This window comes from Ursus americanus, chromosome 23 (assembly GCF_024610735.1).
Source record: "Ursus americanus isolate L20-20 chromosome 23, mUrsAme1.1.p, whole genome shotgun sequence".
In the NCBI taxonomy this organism is placed as follows: Eukaryota; Metazoa; Chordata; class Mammalia; order Carnivora; family Ursidae; genus Ursus; species Ursus americanus.
Window position 1 is genome coordinate 18978371 of NC_142149.1, and position 23505 is coordinate 19001875.

General features: G+C 47.6%; 1 protein-coding gene and 1 long non-coding RNA gene across 2 annotated transcripts; one reads left to right on the top strand and one right to left on the bottom strand.

Annotated features, from left to right (window-relative positions):
• Window positions 1-2901: 2901 nt before the first annotated feature.
• Window positions 2902-12276, bottom strand: G6PC1 (glucose-6-phosphatase catalytic subunit 1). Its single transcript, XM_045781649.2, has 5 exons — window positions 12047-12276; window positions 10003-10112; window positions 7511-7616; window positions 6561-6676; window positions 2902-4577 (listed from the first exon to the last, which is right to left on the bottom strand). The coding sequence occupies exons 1-5, from the start codon at window positions 12274-12276 to the stop codon at window positions 4066-4068; spliced, it is 1074 nt and encodes a 357-aa protein (XP_045637605.2). The 3' UTR covers window positions 2902-4065.
• On the top strand, window positions 11514-17735 carry LOC123781880 (uncharacterized). The gene is made up of 3 exons (XR_015721288.1): window positions 11514-11653; window positions 11909-15852; window positions 16288-17735. It is a non-coding gene; the product is annotated as an uncharacterized LOC123781880 (long non-coding RNA).
• The last annotated feature ends 5770 nt before the right edge of the window (window positions 17736-23505 follow it).

Sequence of the window (23505 nt, forward strand, 5' to 3'; positions counted from 1 at the left end):
GAGTCCTTTGGTATGAAATGTCTGCAACAGGCAAATGTATGAAACAGGAAGTAGCTCACTGGTGGCTGAGGGCTGGGGGAGTGGGGTAAAAATGGAAGTGACTTCTAATGGGTACAGGGTTTCTCTCTGGAGTGACCAAAACTGTTGTAAAACTGATTTCTGGTGGCAGCTGTACAATTCTCTGAATACGCTAAAACCCACCGAATTGTACACTTTAAATGGGTGAATTGTATGATATGTGAATTATATCTCAAGAAAGTTGTTATAAATTTTTAAAAACTATTATAAATGTTGTTAAAAACAAAACCCTTCAGCCCGTAGTCTGTCTGTGGTGTGGCAGGGCTGACCCTGGCAGCAGAGGCTGTACTTTCTTTCTCTTTTAAGATTTTATTTATTTATTTATTTATTTATTATCAGAGAGAGAGAGAGCACAAGCAGGGGGAGCAGAGGCAGAGGGAGAAGCAGACTCCCCACTGAGCAAGGAGCCCAGAGTGGGGCTTGATCCCAAGACCCTGGGATCATGGCCTGAGCCAAAGGCAGAAGCTTAAACGACTGAGCCATCCAGGCGTCCCAAAGCTGTACTTTCTTAATGGGTCTGTTTTCCTAGGGCAATAATACAATTGTATATCTACATATATATTGTGTGTGTGTGTGCGTGCGCACATATCATCCCCAAGTGTACTTCCTCAAACCAGGTGGACTGCTAGAACAATCTATCAAATTATGCCATGACATGACACGGATCTTGGTTTAAAACTGTCATCGGTCACTTACGTTTACTTCCACCCTGAGGACTCACCAGTCATTTCTAAAGCAAGCACACCTCTGTAACCTGGGCAGTGGGTCAGTGGTCAGAATACGCTAACACATTGGCTACGGGCAATTAGGAGCTGATCACGGGCTCACGCTCTTTCTGCTCAGCGTTTCCCATCACAAATTCTAAGCCTTTAGCACTGTCTGTTTCTCGAGGAAACAGGTGACCATCCCAAGGAAAGGTAGCAATCCTGTCTTTGTGGATTCTCTGACCTAAGCAATCTTCACAGTCTCTTCATTTTCTGCACCTGTACATGGATCTATACCGAAAGTTCTTTGTGGTTATTTTGTCTTCTCGTTTTATCTCCATTGTAGTTACTTCCTGTCTGACCCAGATAGTCTGAGCATGACTTTTAAACTCTTTTTTTTGAAAGAAAGAAAAGCAAGAGCCAAAGTTGAACGAATATGGTTATGCCTGTTCTAACAGTTATTTTGTAAAATTGCCTTTGAAATATTGTATCTTCCTACTTAGAAACTAAGACTAACTCCCTGGGAGGATCACTCAAAGTTTTCTAATTCCTTCGACCACAAGAAAACAAATTCTCTCTGGGCTGAATTTAAATTTGTATCTGGCATCTGAAGGATCGTTTGAAACAGCCACCGGTCTTTTGGTGTTTTTTTTTTTTTAATGATTTATTCATTTTAAGTAGGCTCCACACCCAAAGTGGGCCTTGAACTCAGGACGCTGAGATCAAGAGTCGCGGGCTCCACTGACTGAGCCAGTGAGAAAGAGCCGCCGGTCTTACTGGCATCCATCCCTGTGAGGGGCTACAGGGTGGAGCTTGGACTCTGGAGTCAGACTGCTTGGTTCTTTTTTTTTTTTAATGATTTTATTTATTCGACAGAGATAGAGACAGCCAGTGAGAGAGGGAACACAAGCAGGGGGAGTGGGAGAGGAAGAAGCAGACTCATAGCAGAGGAGCCTGATGTGGGGCTCGATCCCACAACGCCGGGATCACGCCCTGAGCCGAAGGCAGACGCTTAACCACTGTGCCACCCAGGCGCCCCATAGACTGCTTGGTTCTTAAACTGGCTTCACCATTCTGGGCAAGATACCCACCCCCTCTGTTCTTATTCATATGTAATGTGTGCAGATAAATTATAGCTCCCATCTCACCGAGATGTTGGGAGGATTAAGTGTATTAACTGAATGAATACATAAAATGAAGATGTATTCAGTGTCTATTATGCGTCCCTATCAACCTCACCAACTGCTAGGGGCAGGGGCGCTATTCACTTTCTGCCAGATTCGTATTGCAAGAAACCTGGACCTGGTCCCTGAGAACAAGTAAATCATCAAGGAGGGGGGCGGGGATCAGGCCGAGCAATGGGGCTCAGCTTAGACAGATTAAGACCATTTCCCTTCTCCCTTGGGAAGACCAGTAGAGTCTCTGAGGGGCCTCGTGCCCCCTGAAGCAACCAAATCCCGTAGGAGGACTCAACTTTTCCAAAGGTACACATTCCAAAGTTCTGAAGGGAGTGAGCAGATCTCGTCCTCGATAAATCCAGGGTTACACTGAAGAGTCCAGGCCTTCGGAGGTGGTGCCCTGCGCCCAGGATGAAATGGATCATTTGGGGAGAAAACTTCAATAACTCCCTTGAGCATTCCGTGCTGCTGGGACTTGCTCTGTTTAGACTTTCTTTAACCATAACCCCAAGCCTTGCTGATGCCGGCTTCCTGGAATCCAGAGTCTACCCAGTCTTTTTCTGCTGCTATGACTTACATTCCTTGATTGCTTAGTTTGGTAATGACCCCGTGTATTTGCCTTTAAGTTGCAGCTTGATCTGTCAGAGCAACTCATGCTGACCTGTGGTCTGGTAACTAATGTTCAATCTTGGCCAATGATATTGTGCCTGTGTTGATGCCCTCAATGCTACCTGTGCCCCCGTGGACACTTTGTAGGTCCCCCAGCTCCACTGGCACTCCTGGCCAGCCCAAGACTTTCTTTCTCCAAAGGGAAAATATAGGTACACAGAGACTAAATTATTTGTTTAGGGAAATAGAAAAAGAGCTAGAAATTTAGCGAAGCCAGAATTAGAACCTTCAGATCGCATTGCATCTAAAATACAGTAATCAGCAAGACTTCATTCTTAAATAAAATGCTGTTTTAATAAAATACTGCACATATATATTTTTCTTTCAAAGATGTTATGACCAGGATGGCTGGTGTGAATGGTAATATATGGTGAACTATATAATTAGTAGCAAAAACAAGGACTCTCAAATAAATAGGCTTAAACATTTTTTTAAAAAGACATATTCTGCAACTCAGCTGAGACTTAAGAACAGGCAAGGGAGAGCTGGCTTTTCCTCCGAGAATATGCTCTTGGTTGGCTTGGGATAGAGAAAGGAGTCATATTTACCCTCTAGGAATCAAAAGTAACATTGGAGTGACCTTCTGGAGAGAGGAATCCTTGCCTCTCCTGGCCTTTTTGCCCAAGATTTCAGAGCTTAACGAAACCATACAAAAGCACTACCCAGAGCTGCCTTTAGGCATCTCGGTATCCAGCAGGATGTGGAGCCAGTGGAAAATTCTAGGGAAAGCAGAGCTGGGCCAACAAGGAGGAAGATCTAGGGTGATAGAGGAGAAGCTGACTATATCTGAATGCTCTGACCCAGCACAAATCTAGGGCCCTGGGGCCATTCAGAAATCCTAGTAAATGCAAAGACCATGGATATATATTAGAAAAATATAAGAAGCAGAATTACCCCATTAACTACCTATTAATTATACTTTAAGTTGGTCCCCCACTATTCAGAGTCCCTTACCTAAAGATTCAAATATAATCAAAGCCATTTAAATATTGTGTAACATAATTTGCATGATATGCAGGATACAAAAAAGTCTTCCTTAAGCTATCATCCCTCTTTCTTTATCAAATCCACTGCTCCTTTCCTTTTTCTGTGTAAGGATGGGGACAGGTAGAAAATTCTCAGTTGAGATCCCCAGCCTGGGACTGTGAGTGGGCCCTATCTGGAGGTCTTGCTTTTGTATATCTCAAAAAAGAACAAGTAAGTCTTCAGGGAAAAATCCAGAACGACCCAACTTCTAACAGATAAGGCTTTCTCAACTAGCCTTAGTAGCTTTTCCAAAAAAGCCCCCACCCAATACAATTAGAATTGCAAAGGAGGAAGGGGTCGCCTGAGCTGACCCTAGCACCTCTGGCCTCAAAACGGGCTGGCAGGAGACCCTAGCCACCCTCAGTGGTTGGCACGGTCATTGACTTTGAATACTGAAGGCTCCACACCCCTTACAAAGACTTCTTGTCCGGCTGGCCCAGGACGCGGGCAAGGCAGTAGGGGATGAGGCTGACAGATGCCAGGGGCACGGCCGCACTCTTGCAGAAGGACAGGGCGTAGAAGATCAGCTCAACTTGGGATGGGGGTTTCAAAGAGTCAAAGAGGTGCAGGAGGATGAGTGAGACCACAATGCAGCTGACGCGGAATGGGGACCACTTGCCGAGCCTGCCTTTGCAGCTCTCCCTATACATGCTGGAGTTGAGAGCCAACCCCAGGCCAAACAGGGTCCCCAAGTTCTTGAGGAGGCTGGCAAAGGGCGTGGTGTCAATGTGGACCCATTCCGGCCGCTCACACCATCTCTTGGCTTTTTCTAGTGTCCACAGGAGGTCTACGCCCAGCCCCTTGAGCAGCAGGTAAAATCCAATGGCAAAACTGAACAGGAAGGAGGTGATGAGAAAGTATTTCCTGAGGCTGGCATTGTAGATGCTCTGGGTGTGGCGGAAAGTTTCAGCAACAGCAATGCCTGCGTGGAAGAAAGAATGACCGTGAGAAATAGGGAAGACTCTGGACCTTCAGCTGGCGGGGGCGGGGGGGAGCGGTTGGAGCAATGGGTGGCCTATCATTCATCCGGCCAATGTGGCATTAAATCACAGAAGCTAGATTAGAGAGTCACCTGGTTTATTGCCCTATGCAACTCCAGCCTGTCCTCAGCCATAGACTCTCTCAGATGGAAGAGTCATGTCGTATACATTCTCCCACTGCACACATGTTTCCTGTCGGGGGTCCTCATGTTTCTACTTGAATACCCACAGGGGGAGAGAGCTCAGTCCCACTTGGGCAGCCCATTTCATCTTTGAACGGATTTGATTATCAAAAATTCTTCCTTGTGCTAAGCTGAAATGCGCCCCCCTTCCAATGCCATCTGTTGGTCTCAGTTATTTCTGCAGGAGTTAAGTTGTAAATCTAGAACTTCTGTATAGAGCACGTTTGCAGACAGGTATCCCTGTCTCTAACCTAAATATTCTCAGGTCTTTCATGTAACATGGCTTCTAGACTCTTCCTCAAACATGGCACCCAGGACTAAACGCTGTGTTACTTTCGTGGCTGTCATGAAACCATCATCTCCCTTGTACTCTTCAGTCTTTTTGTAATGCTACTGTGTTCTGCTCTCACCCATCTCCAGGGGGAAAAGTCTACAATTTCCCTAAGGTCTTATATTCTAGCACCTCCCACAATGTATTCTAGTACCTCTTACACTTAACCTAAGTCTTTTCTGCCCCTTATAAATGGGATCTAAGAAAACACAAGTACAGTTGATTGACCCTGGGACAACATGGGTTTGAACTAGGTGGGTCCACTTATACATAGATTTTTTTTTTTATAAATATGGTAGAGCACTGTAAATATATTTTCTCTTCCTGCTGATTTTCTTTTTTTAAGATTTTATTTATCTATTTGAGAGAGAGGGAGAGAGAGAGTGTGAGGTAGCATGAGCAGGAGGGAGGGGCAAAGGGAGAAGCCGACTCCCCGCTCAGCAGGAAGCCCCATGTGGGGCTTGATCCCAGGACCCCGAGATCATGACCTGAGCTGAAGACAGATTCTTAATTGACTGAACCACCCAGGTGCCCCTACTCCTGCTGATTTTCTGAATAACATTTTCTTTTCTCTCGCTTGCTTTATTGTAAGAATACAGGATATAATACATATAACATGCAGAATGTGTGTTAATCAACTGTTAATGTTCTCGGTAAGGCTTCCAGCCAACAGTAGGCTGTTAGTAGTTAAGTTTTGGGGGAGTCAAAGGTACATGCTGATTTTTGAGTGCCTGGCGGGGGGGGGGGTGTCCATGCTCCTAACCTCTGCATTGTTCAACTGTATTCAAAACTCTGAACCTATAAGAAAGACCAACTGTAAGTTTGCAAATTAATTTACCCAAATAAAGAGCTTTTCTAGAACACTGTTAATTTGCTAAATTTGGTGGATTCCCTTAAAACTAAACTAAGGGCCGGGGTGCCTGGGTGTGGCTCAGACAGCTAAGCATCCGACTCTTGATTTCAGCTCAGGTCATGGTCTCAGGGTCCTGAGACTGAGCCCCAGGTCCGGCTTCACGCTCAGCGCGGAGTCTCTTTGAGGTTCTTCTGCCCCTCCCTGACTCTCTAAATAAATAAATAAATAAATAAAATCTTAAAAAAAATAAACCAACTAAACTAAGGACCATTTCCATTTGAAAACCAGTAAGAAATAAAGACTATGAAAAGTAAGGAAATTTCAAGCTAATTCAATTGGGTAAGTTAACATGATGTATCGCAAATCTTCTGAAACGTATCTAATTGTGTCGATCTGGGCCCTCCTGTAGAAACGAACACCCACCCTTAACCTTCAACCCACTGAAGTGCTAACAGCATTGCTGACACCCAGAACACGAGTGGCATGCTCGGGTTTTGTCCCCGTTGGGGAGACTCAGCACAGGACGGGCAGGAAGGGAGAGAACCAAAGCAGCTGATACCTGATAGGACTCCAGCAACAACCTGATGGGGAAAATGAGCAGCAAGGTAGATTCGGGACAGACAGACGTTCAGCTGCACGGCCCAGAATGCCAACCACAAAATGACGTTCAAGCACCTGGAACAGAAGAGGCGGTGACAACCGAGCCCAGATGCGCACCCCTAGCGAGGAGAGCAGCCCTGGCAGGAGCGCCGGAGCCTGGCACGTAGGGAGAGTCAGTGGAAGTTTTGTAAATTGAAGCCCGTACTCCAAAGCTCAGCGATGCCCGTGTCTCGTGGTGAACCCTTGCACGTGTGAACGCTAAGCTCCCCTATTTTATATGTGTGATCATTAAGCATTTGCACCCTGGCTACATGCTCTGGATTCTCTGTAGTGGGAACGTCTTATGTTTCTTTGTTCTTTGAACCTGGACAAGGTGACTCTTTGGTTGATATAGAAATGGGTTTTTAGGGGCACCTGGGTGGTTCAGTCATTAGGCGTCTGCCTTCGGCTCAGGTTATGATCCCGGGGTCCTGGGATCGAGCCCCACGTCAGGCTCCTTGCTCAGCAGAAAGCCTGCTTCTCCCTCTCCCACTCCCCCTGCTTGTGTTCCCTCTCTCGCTGTCTCACTCTGTGTCAAGTAAATAAATAAAATATTTTTAAAAATGGGTTTTTATTTAAACCCTGCCAGTCCTACACTATCTGATCTTGAGAAGTCCCTTTACCGTGTTAGGCCTTCTTTCCTTATCTGTCAAGTTAGGGGTTGCGCTCGTAGGTCCCTTCCAGCCCTGACATCTTGTGGCTCTCACGTTTGCCCTCCGCAGAATTGTCGCAACTCTGCTCAGTACCAGCCGAAGGTGGGGTGGGCCAACTGTGGGGAATGTGAGGAAGGGCGAGGGGTGTGTGTGTGTCCGTTACAGAGACAGTCACCTCCTGCCCTCCACCACCTGCACCCCAGTGCTGAGTTCTTACCGAAATCTGTAGGTTGGCTTTTTCTTCCCCCGAAAGATAGTGAGGGTGGATGTGACCATCACGTAGTATACACCCGCTGTGCCCATGGCATGACCGGAGGGACTCCCTAAAGGGTAGGGAAGAGATGAATGGATGAACTAAAGGTGAAAAGTCTCCATCTGGGATATCGCTAGGGGATGTCCTCTATCCATCCATCCATCCATCCATCCACCCGTCCATCCTTCCATCCGACTATCTGTCCATCCACCACCCATCTTTCCATCCTTTCATCCATCCATCCATCCATCCATCCATCCATCCATCCACCCGTCCATCCTTCCATCCGACTATCTGTCCATCCACCACCCATCTTTCCATCCTTTCATCCATCCATCCATCCATCCATCCATCCATCCATCCATCCATCCACCCATCCTGCCATCCATCCATTTACCCATTTAGTCATTTATTAAACAAAGATCTATTGGGCTCCTACCACATGCCCAGCACTGTATGAGGCTCTGGGGGTAGTGGTGAGCAAAACCAGAGAAGGTGCCAGCTCTTGCAGTTAACAGTCGAGAGACTACACAAAGAATCAGCATACTGGGTGTATAACTGCAAGTCAATCTGCCCTCCATCACCTCCTTCCACTCTCTTGTTGTTCACTCTTTTCTGGTCATGCTGGCCTTGTTGCGCTCCTTTAAACATACTCCCACCTCAGGGTCTTTGAGCTATTGGTCTTTCTGGCCAGAGAACTCTTCTACCAGAAATTTACTTGCTAATTTCTTTGCCTCCTTCAAGTTTTTGCTCAAATCTCTCCTCAGGGAGTCCTACCCTGACCACCCTACCTAATACTTCAACCCATACTTCCTGATCATTCTACCCTGAGAGATAGAAGGTCTTGAGATGTGCCACCCAGATTCCCTTCTAGACTGAAGGACTTCTCTTCCCAGCTGTTGAGAATGTGGTCATGGATGGCCCTCAGCTCTCAGCCTTCTTCCGGCATTGCCCTGGGCTGATGAGAGCCATTTTGATCAGGGCTACCCTCTCCCCAGGGGCAGTCTCCACCCAATCACCGCTCTATATTGCGGTATAAATTGTGATCTTCTTCACACACTTCAGGGCAACTCTGAAGGGCCATCCCCAGCTTCAGAGCTCCCCGTGGGATTGGCTGAGACCGAATCCGAATTAGACTTCTCCTGCTCAGTTGGTTTCTGTTCTTCCTTCCAATGCGTTACTCCCCCATGCAACGCACGGGAGCATGACCTCCTGCATGCTAACCTACAGCCAAGTGTGCTTTCCAGGGAATCCCGTAGATAAAGCCTTGCCTTGCCTTTTCTCCTCCTCCTCCTCCTCCTCTTCCCTCTTCCCTCTTCTCTGCTCTTACCTCCTCCTCCTATTCTTCTTCCTCTTCTCTCTCTTCATTACCATCTTCTAATATCCTATATATTTTACTCTAATATCCTATATATATATTTACTCCTCATATCCTATATATTTATTCCTATATATATATCATCTTCTAATACCCTATATATTTACTCTAATATCCGATATATTATATATATCCTATATATTTTACTTCTAATATCCTATATATCCTATAGACGGAAAGATGGATGGATGGATGGATGGATGGATGGATGGATGGATGGATGATGGATAGAGGACATCCCCTAGCAATATCCCAGATAGAGACTTTTCACCTTTAGTTCAATGATTTTGTATATTGTGCGTGGACACACACACACACACACACACACCCACACACACCATTCAAATTTCAGCTGCACAAGGGCAGCAATCTTTGTTTTATTCACTAAGGTACTCCAAGGACCTAGAACCATGTGTGGCCCGGCGGAGGAGCTCAACAAATGACATCTGAATGAATGACTATGCTCTGAAGTGAACAAATAGCTAAGGGCCACGCCCTAGCTTGGGAGTCAGGGATGGGGTCCCTGAGGAAGGGCTGATGGCACCGAGAATTAAGGGTGAGTGAAGGGGTTGGCTATTCCATTGCCTACTGAGAAAGGAAATCTCATCTATCGTTTGATCACACAAGAACTGTCTGGTTGTAATTAGTAAAGCGCAAGCCTGGTGTGGGACTGGACAGGCAGCTCAGGAAGATACATCTGCTTGGCCAGGCCTTGGAGAAGGACAGCCAGGGGATTAGGCTTCTCCTGCTTTCACTCCCTGGACAAAGGACCATAATGCAGTTACTCTCATGAGCCCTTTGCCCATTAAGAGTACCTCGCCTCTCTGGACTAGCAATTTAGGTTCTGGAAATATTAGGCAGATTTCTAAAGTAGCGGTAATGTGTTTTTCAGGAAGGCCTCCTTGAATTCAGCTGAAATGGATTTGTACCCAATAGAAGACTATGACTAAAGCTTGAAGGAGTGGACCTCCTCCTGTCCCCTCAAGGACAGCTTCGTCTACGGTGACTGCTGACAGGTGGCCACCATGACATGCAAGGTGCACCTAGCTTCTGTCTCTGCCGGGGCTGGGACTCTCACCGGGTCCGGTCTCACAGGTGACTGGAAACTGCTTTATCAGTGGCACGGAGCTGTTGTTGTAGTAATCAGTGTCCATGACCCACCAGTATGGACGCTGTCCAAATAGAATCCTGTAAAAAAGCAGAACCCGTGTCTGGGGTTACTGAAGGAACCCTTTTGCCCGAAGCCCACACCTTTGAGAAGAGAGAGTAGTATGAGGAGAAGATTCGTGTGATCCTAAACAGAAAGCTATTAGCTTTGGCTGCCTCCAAGAAGGGGACCTGGGTGGCTGCAGAGCGGTGGGGAGGGAGACTTTTTTTGGTACGTCCTTTATATAACTTTAGAATTTTAAACTATTTGAATGTATTATTTATTCAAACAGAAATAAACCCAAGATCCTAAAAATCCATATTAACGGAAGCCATGTGACTTTTTTTAAACCCCAGGAAGAATTTGTTCTGGAAGGACACATACAGAGCTACAGTTTGCAACTTGGACTTGCAGATCCTGCCAGGTCCCTATGCTCTTGCCTCAGGTCTCAGGGAGTCTTGGGTTTCCTCTGACATCAGAGAATGTGCCCTAGACTCAGGGACAAGCGCCCTCAGGAGATGAGGCCTCCTTGCCGTGAGAATTGCTCTCTGTAAGCACATAGACAGCTTCCGCTGCTTCCTTTGTATCCTCTCTGCCTTGGAACAGGGTATCTAGCTCAGACAAACCCCTTCCCCTTTAGAAGTACTAGATATGTTTTTCGTTGTGGAAACGGTGTCAAGGGTCAGCCCCTCCGGGGATGGAATAGTGATTTTTCATGGAAATCGGAGACAGCCATTAACTCTGACCTCCGCCAACTCAGAAAATTCATGTTTCTTCAACTGAGATCAGATGTTTAAAATAACCCTTCACCTGTTTACTTTTTCAGGTCATGCTGTTGAATAGGGGACATTACAGACAACACTTAGATTATTCAACAGAGGTTTCAGAACCACATCGATATGCTTTGGGCCTCTCAACCCCATGACAATTACTTTTTTGGACACTAAAAGACGTTTATTTTTTATGGCCAAAGAATACGAGAGCTAGAAGGGTCTTCAGAATCACATGACAGTAGACATACACAGTTCAGGGATGGTAAAGGTCTTAGCTGGCCCAAGCTCTTTATTCTCTAGACACAGAAATAGAGGCCAAGCCAGTAACGTGCTACAGTCAAATGGTACTGGCTGACAATTGTGAAATATGTAGGATTTTTGCAAGCTTGACCCATCAATAGATTGCAAGTGGCCCCAGTGGGGATTTAGCCACAGGGGAAATTGACAAACGCTAGAATTAGGGCTTCCTCCTGCCCGCTGAGAGAGTCGGTTCATCAGCATTGACTATAACATAGTTCTTAAGAAGCTTGCCTCTGAAACCAGCCTGCCTGGGCTGGAGTGCTGCCTCTGCACTGACCGCCATGTGATCTCGTCGCGCTTGCTTATCTCAATGCCTCTGTCTCTTCATCTGTTACATAGTAGTAACCACCGGTACCACCGCAAAGCGCTTGGCACTTGGCCTAGTACTTACTGAACGTGCAGTAAATGTTAACTGGAATGATTATTAAGGTCCCAGAGATAACCTAAGTTTACAGATTATAAAACAGAAACTCAGAGAGTTGCTTTGACTTGCCCAGGACATATCGCCGGTAGGTGGCTGAACAAGGGTTGGAGCCCAGGTCTCTGGGTTACTCCTCATTTCCCCATGCAATGGGTTTTTAAATTATCTACGTGTTTCCTGTTTTCATACATCAGCTTTCCTACATCTATCTTTATGTTCCCTACTCTGCTGCGAAGTAATAAAACTCTGCTTCTTTGCTTACAACCTTCCATCCATATGAAATAGCTTTGCCTGTATCTTCAATTCATTGACAGGGTTCTCTCTGTCTTTCCTCTTTAAGCAGATGATCCAAGGTCGGGAGGGGAGTAACCTGTGGCTTCCCGAATAGCACAGAGAAGGCAACTTGCGATGGACAGACATTTCCAGAGAGAATGCCAGCCTCTTCCCTTGCCGAGCTCCTCTCTGTCTGGCTCTTACTCACCACTTAAAGACGAGGTTGAGCCAGTCTCCAATCACAGCTACCCAGAGGAGCTTGATGCCTACAGCTTCACGGAGGTGGAACCAGATGGGGAAGAGGACGTAGAAGGCATTCCTGAGGTCTGCGATCACCGACACCAAGATGAACCAATCCTGGGAGTCCCGGTAATTGACCTGGAGGTAGTGCGTGGACTGGATCCCAAAGTCATGAAGAGCATTCATTCCGTGCTCCATCCTTACTCCCTGGCTCCTCAGGCAGCCTTCCGTGGAGCCCTTGCAGTGAGTACAGACGTGGTGGTGATCGCTCTGCTATCAGCCTGCGCCTTGCCCCTGTTTTTATACACCCTGGATGCAGTCTGCAGGTCAACCCAGCCCTGATCTTTGGACTCAAAAACTACTTTTGTCTAAAATCTATTGATCAAAGGTGCATCGTCAGTAGGTTGATGCAAACATGTTCGGGGTGATTTACGTAAAATAGAAAAACAGGCACACAAAAACAGCCTGATCTGCCATGTCCTCGGCAGGGCCAATTATTAACTTGGGCACGCTGCTGGGTAGTGCACGGACTGCCCTCCTGGCTCCGAAGCCAGGCCAGAGACACAGGACAGAGTCTAAATCTGCCATGGTTCTTGCAAAGGTCCTGATGTCCTGTCTGCGAGCGCACTTATTAGAGGACAAAGAAAAGTCTTGGTGCTCTAGCTATCGCGTTTTAAAGAATATTCCTTTTAAAATACAGTCAGTTCTATCATCCTGGGAACCATCACTTTGCTGGGCCTTTCTTAACTGCAGAGGGTCTCTGAAGTGCTTCTGGTCTGGGAGCTCAAACCCTCTTCCCAGTGTTGGCTCTGTGTCTCTTAGGGCCAGAAAATAATCATCTTTGAAAGCACTGATTCATTCATTTAATGGCCTTCAGGTTGGGACCTTTGGGGTTTTAACACACAAGTTTAAGCAGTAGAATGATGCGTGTTCATGCAAAACAGTGCAACGAATATGTGGTTCTCAATAAAAACACCTGCAAATTGGTGACCGGGGGACTCTGGAAGGGGCTTCTGTATGTATATATTTTTTAATACATTTGAATGTAACTTCTGTATTTTTTTAATGCATTTGAATGTAGCTGTAACACAATGTTACATGAGTTCCAGGTGTACAACATAGTGATTCAACAACTGTATACGTTGTGTTGTGCCCACCACAGCGCGGCCGCCATCTGTCACCGTACAACACTCTTACAATGCCACCGACTGTATTCCGACTACAGCATTCCCGATTACAGTATCATCGACTGCTGTACCATTCATCCCGGTGACATTCATTCCATGAGGTCTGGAAGCCTGTATCTCCCACTCCCCTTCACCCATTTTGCCCATCCCCCCACCCTCCTTCCCTCCGGCAACCATCAGTTTGTTCTCTGTATTTTCATTTGTTTTGTTTTCTTTAGATTCCACATGTAAGGGAAATCATGTGATATTTGTCTTTCTCAGTCTGGCTTATTTCACTTAGCATAATACCATCAAGGTCCATCTGTGTTGTCACAAATGGCAAGAGCTCACCCTTTTTTTTTTTTTTTACGACTGAGTAATATTCCTGTGTGTATATGTGTGTGTGTATCTATTCGTATCTCTCTATATACCGTATTTTCTTTGTCCATTTGTCTGTGGATAGATAGTCGGGTTGCTTCCATAGCTTGGCTATTATAAATAATGCTGCAGTAAACACGGGAGTGTATATATGTCTTTGAACTAGTGTTTTTGTTTTCTTTGGGTAAATGCCCTGAAGTGGAATTACTGGGTCATATGGTATTTCTATTTTTTTTAAAGATTTTATTTATTTATTAGAGAGAGAGAGAGAGAGAGAGAAGGAGCAGGGGGAGGGGCAGAGGGAGAAGGAGAAGCAGACTCCCCGCTTAGCAAAGAGCCCAATGTGGGGCTCTATCCCGGGACCCTGAGATCATGACCTGAGCCAAAGACAGACGCTTTTTTTTTTTTTTTAAAGATTTTGTTTATTTATTTGACAGAGATAGAGACAGCCAGCGAGAGAGGGAACACAAGCAGGGGGAGTGGGAGAGGAAGAAGCAGGCTCCCAGCAGAGGAGCCTGATGCGGGGCTCGATCCCTTAACGCCGGGATCACGCCCTGAGCCGAAGGCAGACGCCTAACGACTGCGCCACCCAGGCGCCCCCAAAGGCAGACGCTTAACCAACTGAACCACCTGAGCACCCCTGGTATTCCTATTTTTAATTTTTTGAGGAAACTCCATACTGGTTTCAACAGTGACTGTACTAATTTACATTCTCTCCCACAGTGCATGAGAGTCCCTTCTTCACCTCCTTGCCAACACGCGTTATTTCTTGTCTTTTTGATTTTAGCCATTCTGACAGGTGTACAGTGATATATATTTTTTAAAATATTAGTTTATTAAGTAATCTCTAAACCCAACGTGGGGCTTGATCTCATGACCCTGAGATCAAGAGTCATACGCTTCTCCGACTGAGCCAGCCAGGCGCCCATGTAAGGTGATATTTTATTACGGTTTTAATTTGCATCTCCCTGAGGGGTTTCTGTATTTTGAGCTTTCTTTCACGTGTGTGTGTGTGTATATATACACACATACACACACATACATATACATACGGATACGTACATATACAGTATGGTCTCCAGGAAGTCAATGCGATTTCATTATAGCCATGGATGTGACAAGGAATAGATAAAAGTGACAGATACCAAGTTACGAGCGACAACGCTGCCAGCCCAAGCAGAAATCGTCCCGTAGCAGTGCAGAGACCAAAGCCTCACACACTTGGGTCCCCTAGACCTCTTGAAGGGAGCAGGGGGCTGAATCAGGTGATGGGCGGACATTTTTTAAAGATTAGAGCTTGGATTTCCCATCAGTAAGTCCATATTGCCTTGTAAGGGGTAGACTGGGGACAAGGAAAAGAAACTCAGGGCTAATGAGTGGGTAGCAAAGGTTGACAAGATTCCATGCTGGAAATTATTACAATGTCATCCAGAAGGTGCGATGTGCAGTCTCACCCCCACCTCCCCTGGGCTCCCACCCAGCTCAAGCGGACTCCAACTGCCCTTGACCATCTTGTCTCTTGCTCCAAGCAGCGCCATCCCGCCACCTCTAGCCTAGAGAGCCGCAATGGTGGCGGTGGTGGCTGTGGGGGCGCTGCAGGTGGGGCTCGGGGTGTGGAGGGGGGTGTTCTGCATTGTCAGGACTGCGAGGCCACAGGTAGGAGGCCCCATCAGAAGAGATGGCCCCTTCCCTCTACTAGATAAGCCCTCCTTGAAGGTATTGAGTAACTATGTGGGGATCCCTGGGGACTGGATTTTTTATGGTCTGAGGTGAGTCCAGGGTGAATAAGGCAGATCCTCTGACAAAATATTCAAAGGCCACTGTCTGGGCTGCTTGGGGCCAGAGCCTCTGAGTCGGGCGGGGTTCCGTCATGTGATCAGCAGATGGGGAGCCAGTGGAGAGCCCTATCTTCTGGAAGAACCACGCGGAGAAGGCTCGCGTTGATAGAGTCACAACGGGGCTGATAACCCATTCCGGGCATATGGGGCAGCCTTCTGGCAGGTTGCCCTCCAGGGAGGGGGACCCTCTTGGTCAGAGCAGTTGTGTACATCATGAGACCATTTACTAGTCTTTACCTTTCCATCCTCCCGCTCCTTCCTGCTGCCTCCAGCAAATTTTTATCGTGTGCAGAAAAGAACGAGGCCCCAAAGGACCTGTGTCTGCTGGAAAGCTGACTGAAGAGAGAAATTGTAGAGTTCTCAGATCCTCAAAGAACTTGTGGCTATTTGAGGTAAATACTGTGGACAAAGCATCCCATTGCTAGAGATTTGGGCGAGAATCCACTCAGAGACCGGTCTCCCGGAGGCAGGCTTCCATCTTTACCCCTAAATCCTGTCAGCTTCCCCCTCAAGAAGTTCTCCAGTTTAACTCGACAAACGTTTAACCCTCCTGGCCCTCTGAGGATTCAAAGTTAAATCCCCATGTCCTCAGGGATCTCGACAATGTAGTGGGGCAGGGAGGCCAGGCCTTTCACGGCGATGTCAACGGGAGAATCCTTAAATTAAAGCTGAATCCATTGGTACAAATATAAATGAGTTCCTTCTTATTTTGTCCTCAGTGGAGATGACTCAGGACTTACTAACGCCTTCTGGGGTGATGACTAGCTGAGTCTGGGAAGCAATAAGGATGGAAAATTATAGAGGCCCCCCTTTTCTGTTTTTGACAGGTACACTAGCCCGGGCACTCCTCAGGCACTTTCTCCACAAACAGAAACTCAGAGGCCTGGGGATCTTGGTTTGGGAAGAACATGAAGGAAAGGGGCCAGAAAGTACAGTCTGGTCCTGGCACCTCCTCCTCCAAGAACAAGTCTGACTCACTTGCCCGAACAAGTTTATTTGCCGACAGGAAAGTGAAGCGGGAAAGGAGCCAGAATTTGCCACACACCTCATCCAAAAATGGCATTTCTTACCAAAAAAGAAATTCTGACTTCACCTGCAGCCCGGTCCTCTATTCTGCTTGGGGCTCTGGGTTCTGTTGAGAAAGGAGCTGCCGTTTGCCTCGCTCAGGGGCCATCGCTAGAGAGGGTCTTGTCTGCACACGGAGGCAGGGATGCAAACCCCAGCTTCGAGCCAGGGCTTGGAGCAGAGCACACCCCTCTAAAGGATGAGCTCAAGCTGTACGAGATCCAGTTTTATTTGTAAAAATTTCTTTATTTGCTTTTTTTTTCCCTACCAAGTGATCGGTGGGGGTGAAGTGTTTAGGGGTAGACAGTAGACACTGGCTGGATTGACGACTGTCACCTTTTCAACGGGTGACCCAGTTTCTTTTTTACGAAAACATGTTGGGGACAGCAGGTGGAGGGAGAGGGGGGTTAATCATTGTTAGCCAGTGAAAATGGCTGACTTATCTCTGGCGTGGTGAGAAAGTTCAGCTTCAGGACCTTGGACTGTGCAGCTATTGACCAGGTGGGGGGAGCATGGTTCCTGTCTCAGGATGGGCTGGACACTTTGTCCACGGAAAAATGCTGGAGGGCACTTGCTTCATCGTCAGCAGTGAGGAACTCCCCGCTCACTACCTCCTGTCACCCCAGGCTCTGGTGGGTGATCAAGGAGAACCCTTATAGGAACCACGGACGGACCCTCCTTTGTCTCCCCCCATCTTCCCTAACTGTCCTCCCCAAAGACGCTGTTGTTCCCCCCAGAGAATATCCTGTTTCCACAAATGGTCAACCAGCCCCCTCCCCGCCAGATGGTGGACAGTCCTCCCGCTCTTCATCAACCCCTTTGGCGGTACCAAATCACACGAGCCCTTAGGACACAATCCTGCTGTCACATTTGATCCTTCCTGCCAGGGGTTAAACTTCGTCCACGGTGCACTGCAGAGGCAGTCTCCAAAACAGTGGTCAGAACTATTTGCAAAAGCTCATTTTGAGCTTTTTCTGGTCTGTACCCCAGAGGCAAAGAGGGGCTGTCTGAGGTGAGACAGGAAATGTGACTCAAACTAAGGATCCAGTCCCAACCTGCCGTCCCCTCCTTGCTTCAGCTCATGGATTCTTCGAAATTCTTTGAAAGAATTGGGGCCGAGGAAAGAAGGGAAACTAAGTCCTACAGCAGCCAGAGCTCAGCCTGGGCTGAGGGGGGGGGGGGAGGTGGAGTGAGGTGGGGGCTGCTGGGTAGAGGTGGGTGTGGGGCAGAAGGAGGGTCTTGGTTTTCCTTAGAAGATTCTCAGAAATACCCTGAGGCCTCCGGCAGGCAGCTTCAGAGACCGCCCCTCCCCCACCACTATCACTAGCATTTAAAAGGAAAATAAAAGATTACGAGGGAAGATTAAAGAGCTGTGTGTCACTACAGTCATCTGGGTTTGACAAAATATGCCTTGGTGACCGTCACCCTCCGTTCTGTGTTAACATTCCTGAGTCTTTGGTTTTCCTTTGAAAGTCACTCCAGCGAGCTGGCGCCCGACTTCTAAAGATCGAACAGAAGTCAATGATCCCTTATGGCTAGAATGAGAAGATAAATGTATTCATATCTTTTCCATTAAAATATTTTCAAAAGTTCTATAGTCACGGGACGCGTGGCTGGCTCCGTTGGTGGAGGCGGAGGTGGGGGGGGGGTCTCGATCTCCGGGGTGGGACTGAGCCTCACGTTGGGTGTAGACATTACTTTAAAAAAAAAAAAAAAAAGGCAACATAGTCACATAGTTTTAAAAAATTCGGAGTACAAAGGAGTATTCAGTGAAGCCAGTTCTTCCTCCCACCTCTAGGTACCGTCCAGACACCAGCGTGGCCAGCAGGCAGCCCAGAGCTGCTGGGGGCTGGGGCGCCAGGGGGCCGGGGGCCGGGAAGCCCCCACGGGTCTCCAGTGGCAGGGAGCTCCCCACACAGAGGCTGGCGACCAGCCCAGATCTAGATTGGGGGAGGGGGCTGTCCCCTCCCCTTCTCTCCTCCCCCCTCTTTTCCTCCCCCAGCTCTGCCCTGCTGTCTTTTAATCAACTCTTTCCTTAATGGCCACAGCATTTTCGTCCCAACCAAAACACCCTGCAGTACAGCCAGTTATTAGCCCTTCCCTCTTCCGGAGCCCGGCTGGGGGGAGATAATTAGGAAATCAGTAGTCTTGGACCCTCTGAGCCCACACCTTACCCCCTCTGAGAATTCCCAAAAGAGGACCACAGTGCAGAGAAAGAGGAAGAGGTGAGGCCTGGAATTGTCCTGAAAACAAACAGTGAGGTTCCCCCGCCGCCCCCCCACCCCAGGCCTGCAGAAAGCCAAGGAACTATTCTGAGCTATGAAAACACGGCAGGGCTCTGCTAGGAAGTAAACAGCCGTCTGTCCCGCCAACGCCTGTCTCCCTGGACACGAGTCCTGACAGTGCCCAATCTCTGGCCAGCAGGCAGGAGACAGAGGGACAAAGGCAGGGAGAGTCTTGCGTGCCTCTCTCCTCTAGGATGAAAGGGAAAGACAGTGTTTGCTCTATTTTTAGGATTTTAAAGATTTCCTTCACTTTAGGAGGGCTGAAGTGGAAGGAGGGTGGCCCTGGAGTCCCGGAAGTCCAGGGGATTTCTCCAACCTTGGATTCCAGAAAGCAGGAAGCCTCTTGCTCCCTCCTCAGCCCCGCGTAAACTCAGTCTCCTCGGCTCCACTGGGAAGTCGCCATGACCTTCTCACTGTCACATCTGCTGGTTGGCCTTGTCCCATCCTTCTTCATCCTTGATCTTTCGGCCACATCTGACACTTCTGACAGCTGCCTTGAAATGTTCACCCTCTCTGTGTTCAGTGTTGCTCCAGCAAGCTCTCCTCTCCTTTCTCCTCTTCCTCCTCCCATGGCATGATGTTGGACTCTGCTTGGACACCACCTCAATGTCCCATACATTCCCCAAATCCATGAGTTCCTTCCGGACCTGTTCCTCCTCCAGACTTTCTTGCTTTGTATACACCTCTCTCCCTCTGCCATCCTCCAGGCGCTGAGCCTGGCAAACTTTGAGTCGTCCTTGATGTCGCCTCATTGGGTTCTGACTGTATATTTTCTACTCTTGCTGCTCCTTGTCAATCTCTCTGCCTACACCTGCTAGTCACTCCCTTACCTAATGATCTCCTACTGCCCTTCTCGCTGCCAGCCCAAGCTGTCCGATAGACTGCTGGCAAAAGAGCCTTCTTACAATACAGTTCTTCTCACTTGTCACCTGAAAAATATCCAGTGGCTCCCCATTGCCTCCAGAATGAAGTTCAAATTCAAGCTTACTCACAATCAGACCCCAGGTTATCTTTCTAGCCTTATGTTTCCAATCTCTCCTTGATAGACCCCCCTCACTCTAGTTCTTTATTAGATGGGTTTGGATTTCCCAGATGCACCTTGCTTTTCCCAAATTTGCTCTTCCCTCCATCTGGAATACAATTTTCCCCATCCCTACGTGTCCAGATTCTAACCATGTTCAAGGGCAAGCTAATAAAGCCTTCCCAACCCACTAATGCTCACCCTTCCTCAGCTGTAAAGGGTCACACGGACCTGAACTCCCCTAGCACTTCACTGTTCCTATCTTGGGGCACTTCTCATGTTCAAACCTTGCATTACAGTTACTTTGCATATGTCTCAACCCTTTCCCTGCTATCCTGAGCCCTGAGGGCCACAAAAACATCCCTTCCAGCCTTCAGAACTGAGCTCTGCGTGTCTATCCAGTACCAGCATGGTCGCGTGTGTCGATGACTGTGACGGTTCTTCTCATCACGGCCACCTGTACTTTTGTATTGTGACTTTGCCTGTCTTCCTATCAACATGTGACGTTTACATCTCCATCCTTTGAATCTGGGCTTGATCTTGTGCCTTGGCTTGGAAAGCATTCGTTCACTAGGGCGTATCCTTTTGGGGCTGCAGTTGGAACCTGGGCCACAAAGGGGAAAAGTCAAGGCTGGTCTGCTGACACTCATTGCTGTAGCATGTGACCTGATAGCCAGCCCCAGCCACCAGACATGGGAGTGACACCAAATAAGACCATCCAGCTCCAGCCCATCTGCCAGAGATCTGTGGCTGTGGGAGTGATCCCGGGTGACTCCAGCAGAAGAACTTTCCATCTGAGCGCAGCCCAGATAGCTGACCTATGGAATAATGAGCAAATAAAATGGTTTGTGATTTGAAGTCATTAAGTTTCAGGGTGGTTTGTTATGCAGTAACAGAAACGCCCAGCAGATGCTGGTTAATAAACTATTAAACACTAGCATTCATTGAGCATTTACAATATGTCGAGAACTGGTTTTTGGGGTGCCTGGGTAGCGCAGTCGTTAAGCGTCTGCCTTCGGCTCAGGGCGTGATCCCGGCATTCCGGAATCGAGTCCCACATCGGGCTCCTCCGCTATGAGCCTGCTTCTTCCTCTCCCACTCCCCCTGCTGTGTTCCCTCTCTCGCTGGCTGTCTCTCTGTCACATAAATAAATAAAAATCTTAAAAAAAAAAAAAGAACTGGTTTTGGAAAATTACATGTGTTAACTAATTGAATCCTCATAAAAATTCCAAGGTAGATTTGATTACTGTCCCCATCTTACAGGTACGGAAAACGAGCTACAGGGAAGTTAAATAAGTTGCCCAAGGGCGACATTTGCCAGATCCAAATGCCAGTAATCTGGTTCTAGAAGCCACACCATGGACACTATACCATGCTGTGGAATGACAAAAACATGATCTCATTGAGGATGTTGCCTCCCAAACACCCTTTCCCACATGTGTGCCAAATTCTATAGCATCTGGGGGTCCAATGCTCAGCCTCTGCCTCTAACCCTCCTACCCCATGCTTCTTTGGGTCTATCCCAGGCTCCAGGCCTCTCCTGTTTCAGGAAATTCCCAGCTTGGGGAACTGATTTACAGATCTGCCAATGTCCACCTACTTGGAAACCTTCTGTCCCGTCTCCCCCCTTCCTGTGACCTTTGCTGTGTAATGGTTCCAGCGGTGCAGGTCTCATCTGGAGAGGGAATGCTCAGGCTCAGGGTGTCAGTGTCGCCCTTTGGCCCCATGTCCTGGCTTAACCTGTAGAGCCAGGGTGATTTTTCACTTGGAATCTTTGGGCTTTCCTAGATCTTTCTTTTTGAGGTAGTCAAAAAGGGAAAACTGGATATGAAATGGCTTTTTACAAGACAGAGAATTACTTGACTATAACAACAGTTATTGTTTGTTCAGATTTCAACAAAGAGGTATTTAAGCATCCATAATGAGCATGACACCATGGTAGGCACCAGGCCAGTGAGGCCAATAGGACATGGGTTTTGCCTCAGAGAGCTCAGTCTCTCAGACGGGGAGTGAAGGGAGGATACATGGAGATAATGAACTAGAACTCAGTGCACGAACCTCTTTCGTAGGGTTCTGTCCAAAGTACCAAGGGAACAGGGAGAACAAAGCAACTAGGTTTGCTCAGGGGGTGCTATTTGAGGATGAATGAGTGGAGGAAGGAGGGAGGAAGGGAGAAGAGGGAGGAACCAGAAGAAGGAAGGAGAGGGGTGCAGAGGTGTGAGTGGATGGGAATGGACTGGGGAAGGACACACGGTTGGGGCATCTGGAGTGTGGGACATCAGGATGGCAAGGGTTGCTGAAACCAGTTTGTGAATGATCTCACATGTCTGGCAGAGAGTAAGGAGCTCTGAAGGTTTATTTACACTTTTATTTTTTTAGAGAGGGAGAGAGAGAGCGAGAGAGAGAGCAGGTGTGTGCGAGTGGGGCTGGAGGGGCAGAGGGAGAGGGAGAATCTTAAGCAGATTCCACACCCAGTGAGGAGCCTGACGTGGGGCTCGATCTCACGATCCTGATATCATGACCTGAGCCGAAATCGAGAGTTGGATGCTTAACCGACTGAGCCAACCAGGCACCCCCAAGGAGCTCTGAAGATTTATAAGGATCAGTTGGCCAAGGAAAAACTGTAGGAGGAGAAGAGAAGGAAGGTGAGAATTTGATTACACTGAGTTTCTGCTCTGGAAGTTAGATGTGAAATCCAGGCAAGGCTGGGTGGTTTGTGGCAGGAGAATCTGGCTGATGTCTCCAGGACACCCCATATGGTTTCTTGGTGAATTCACCACAGTCCATGCGAGGGACCTAAATCAGAAACCAGGTTCATCAGATCACCCAGGGGGATCATCTTTCAGGGAAGATCTAAATTTATCAAAGTAACACCTGCAGGCTAATCTTCATTTATAGTAACTGTCAAAGCAAAAGCAATTTTTATCAGAATACCGATGAGTTCGTGTGCACATGATGTAAGTTCCTGTGCACATGTACAAGAGATATAAGTGACTTGGCCATTTTCTTCCCATGACCAAGGTGTGGTGGGAAGGTAGCCCAAGGAGCTGTGAATAAGGATCAGCTGTCGGTCACGAGCTAGGTTTGACGGTGTCTCGTGCCTCCATCCAAGTGGCTAATGTGTCTCCAGGGCTGGACATGTCCAGCCTCGGGCCGGGTCCTCTGTTCTAGACAGGGTCAGATTGTCCTGCCGGGGCAGACTCTGTAATACCCCTTTTCTGTGCCTTTTGATGAATACATTATTTATATATTTTAGACACATTCTTTGTAGATCTTTATATATCAAGCCTCCTCTGGCCGGCTTGGAACTGAACTGCTGTCTGAGGTCACCAGGGGGACATTTAAAAGCTGCAAATATCTGAGCCTCACCCTCAGAGATTTGGATGTGATTGGTCTGAGGTACAGCCTGGGTATGTGGAGTTTTACAAGTTCCACCAATGATTTAATACACAGTCAAGGTCAAGAGCCTTTGCTTTAAGGCAACCGTGCATATTCCTGCTCTGGTCCATTGCGCGTTGATTTTGTTCTTACAGGGTCACTTACCATGGATCAGGTGCTAAGTTCAACACTCCTTCTCAAGCATCACCTTGTTGAATTCTTTAACCAGGCCCCACACAGTGAGGAAGAGCAGTGGGATAGGAGAAAGCAGTGAAACATAATTCCACAAAGACCTG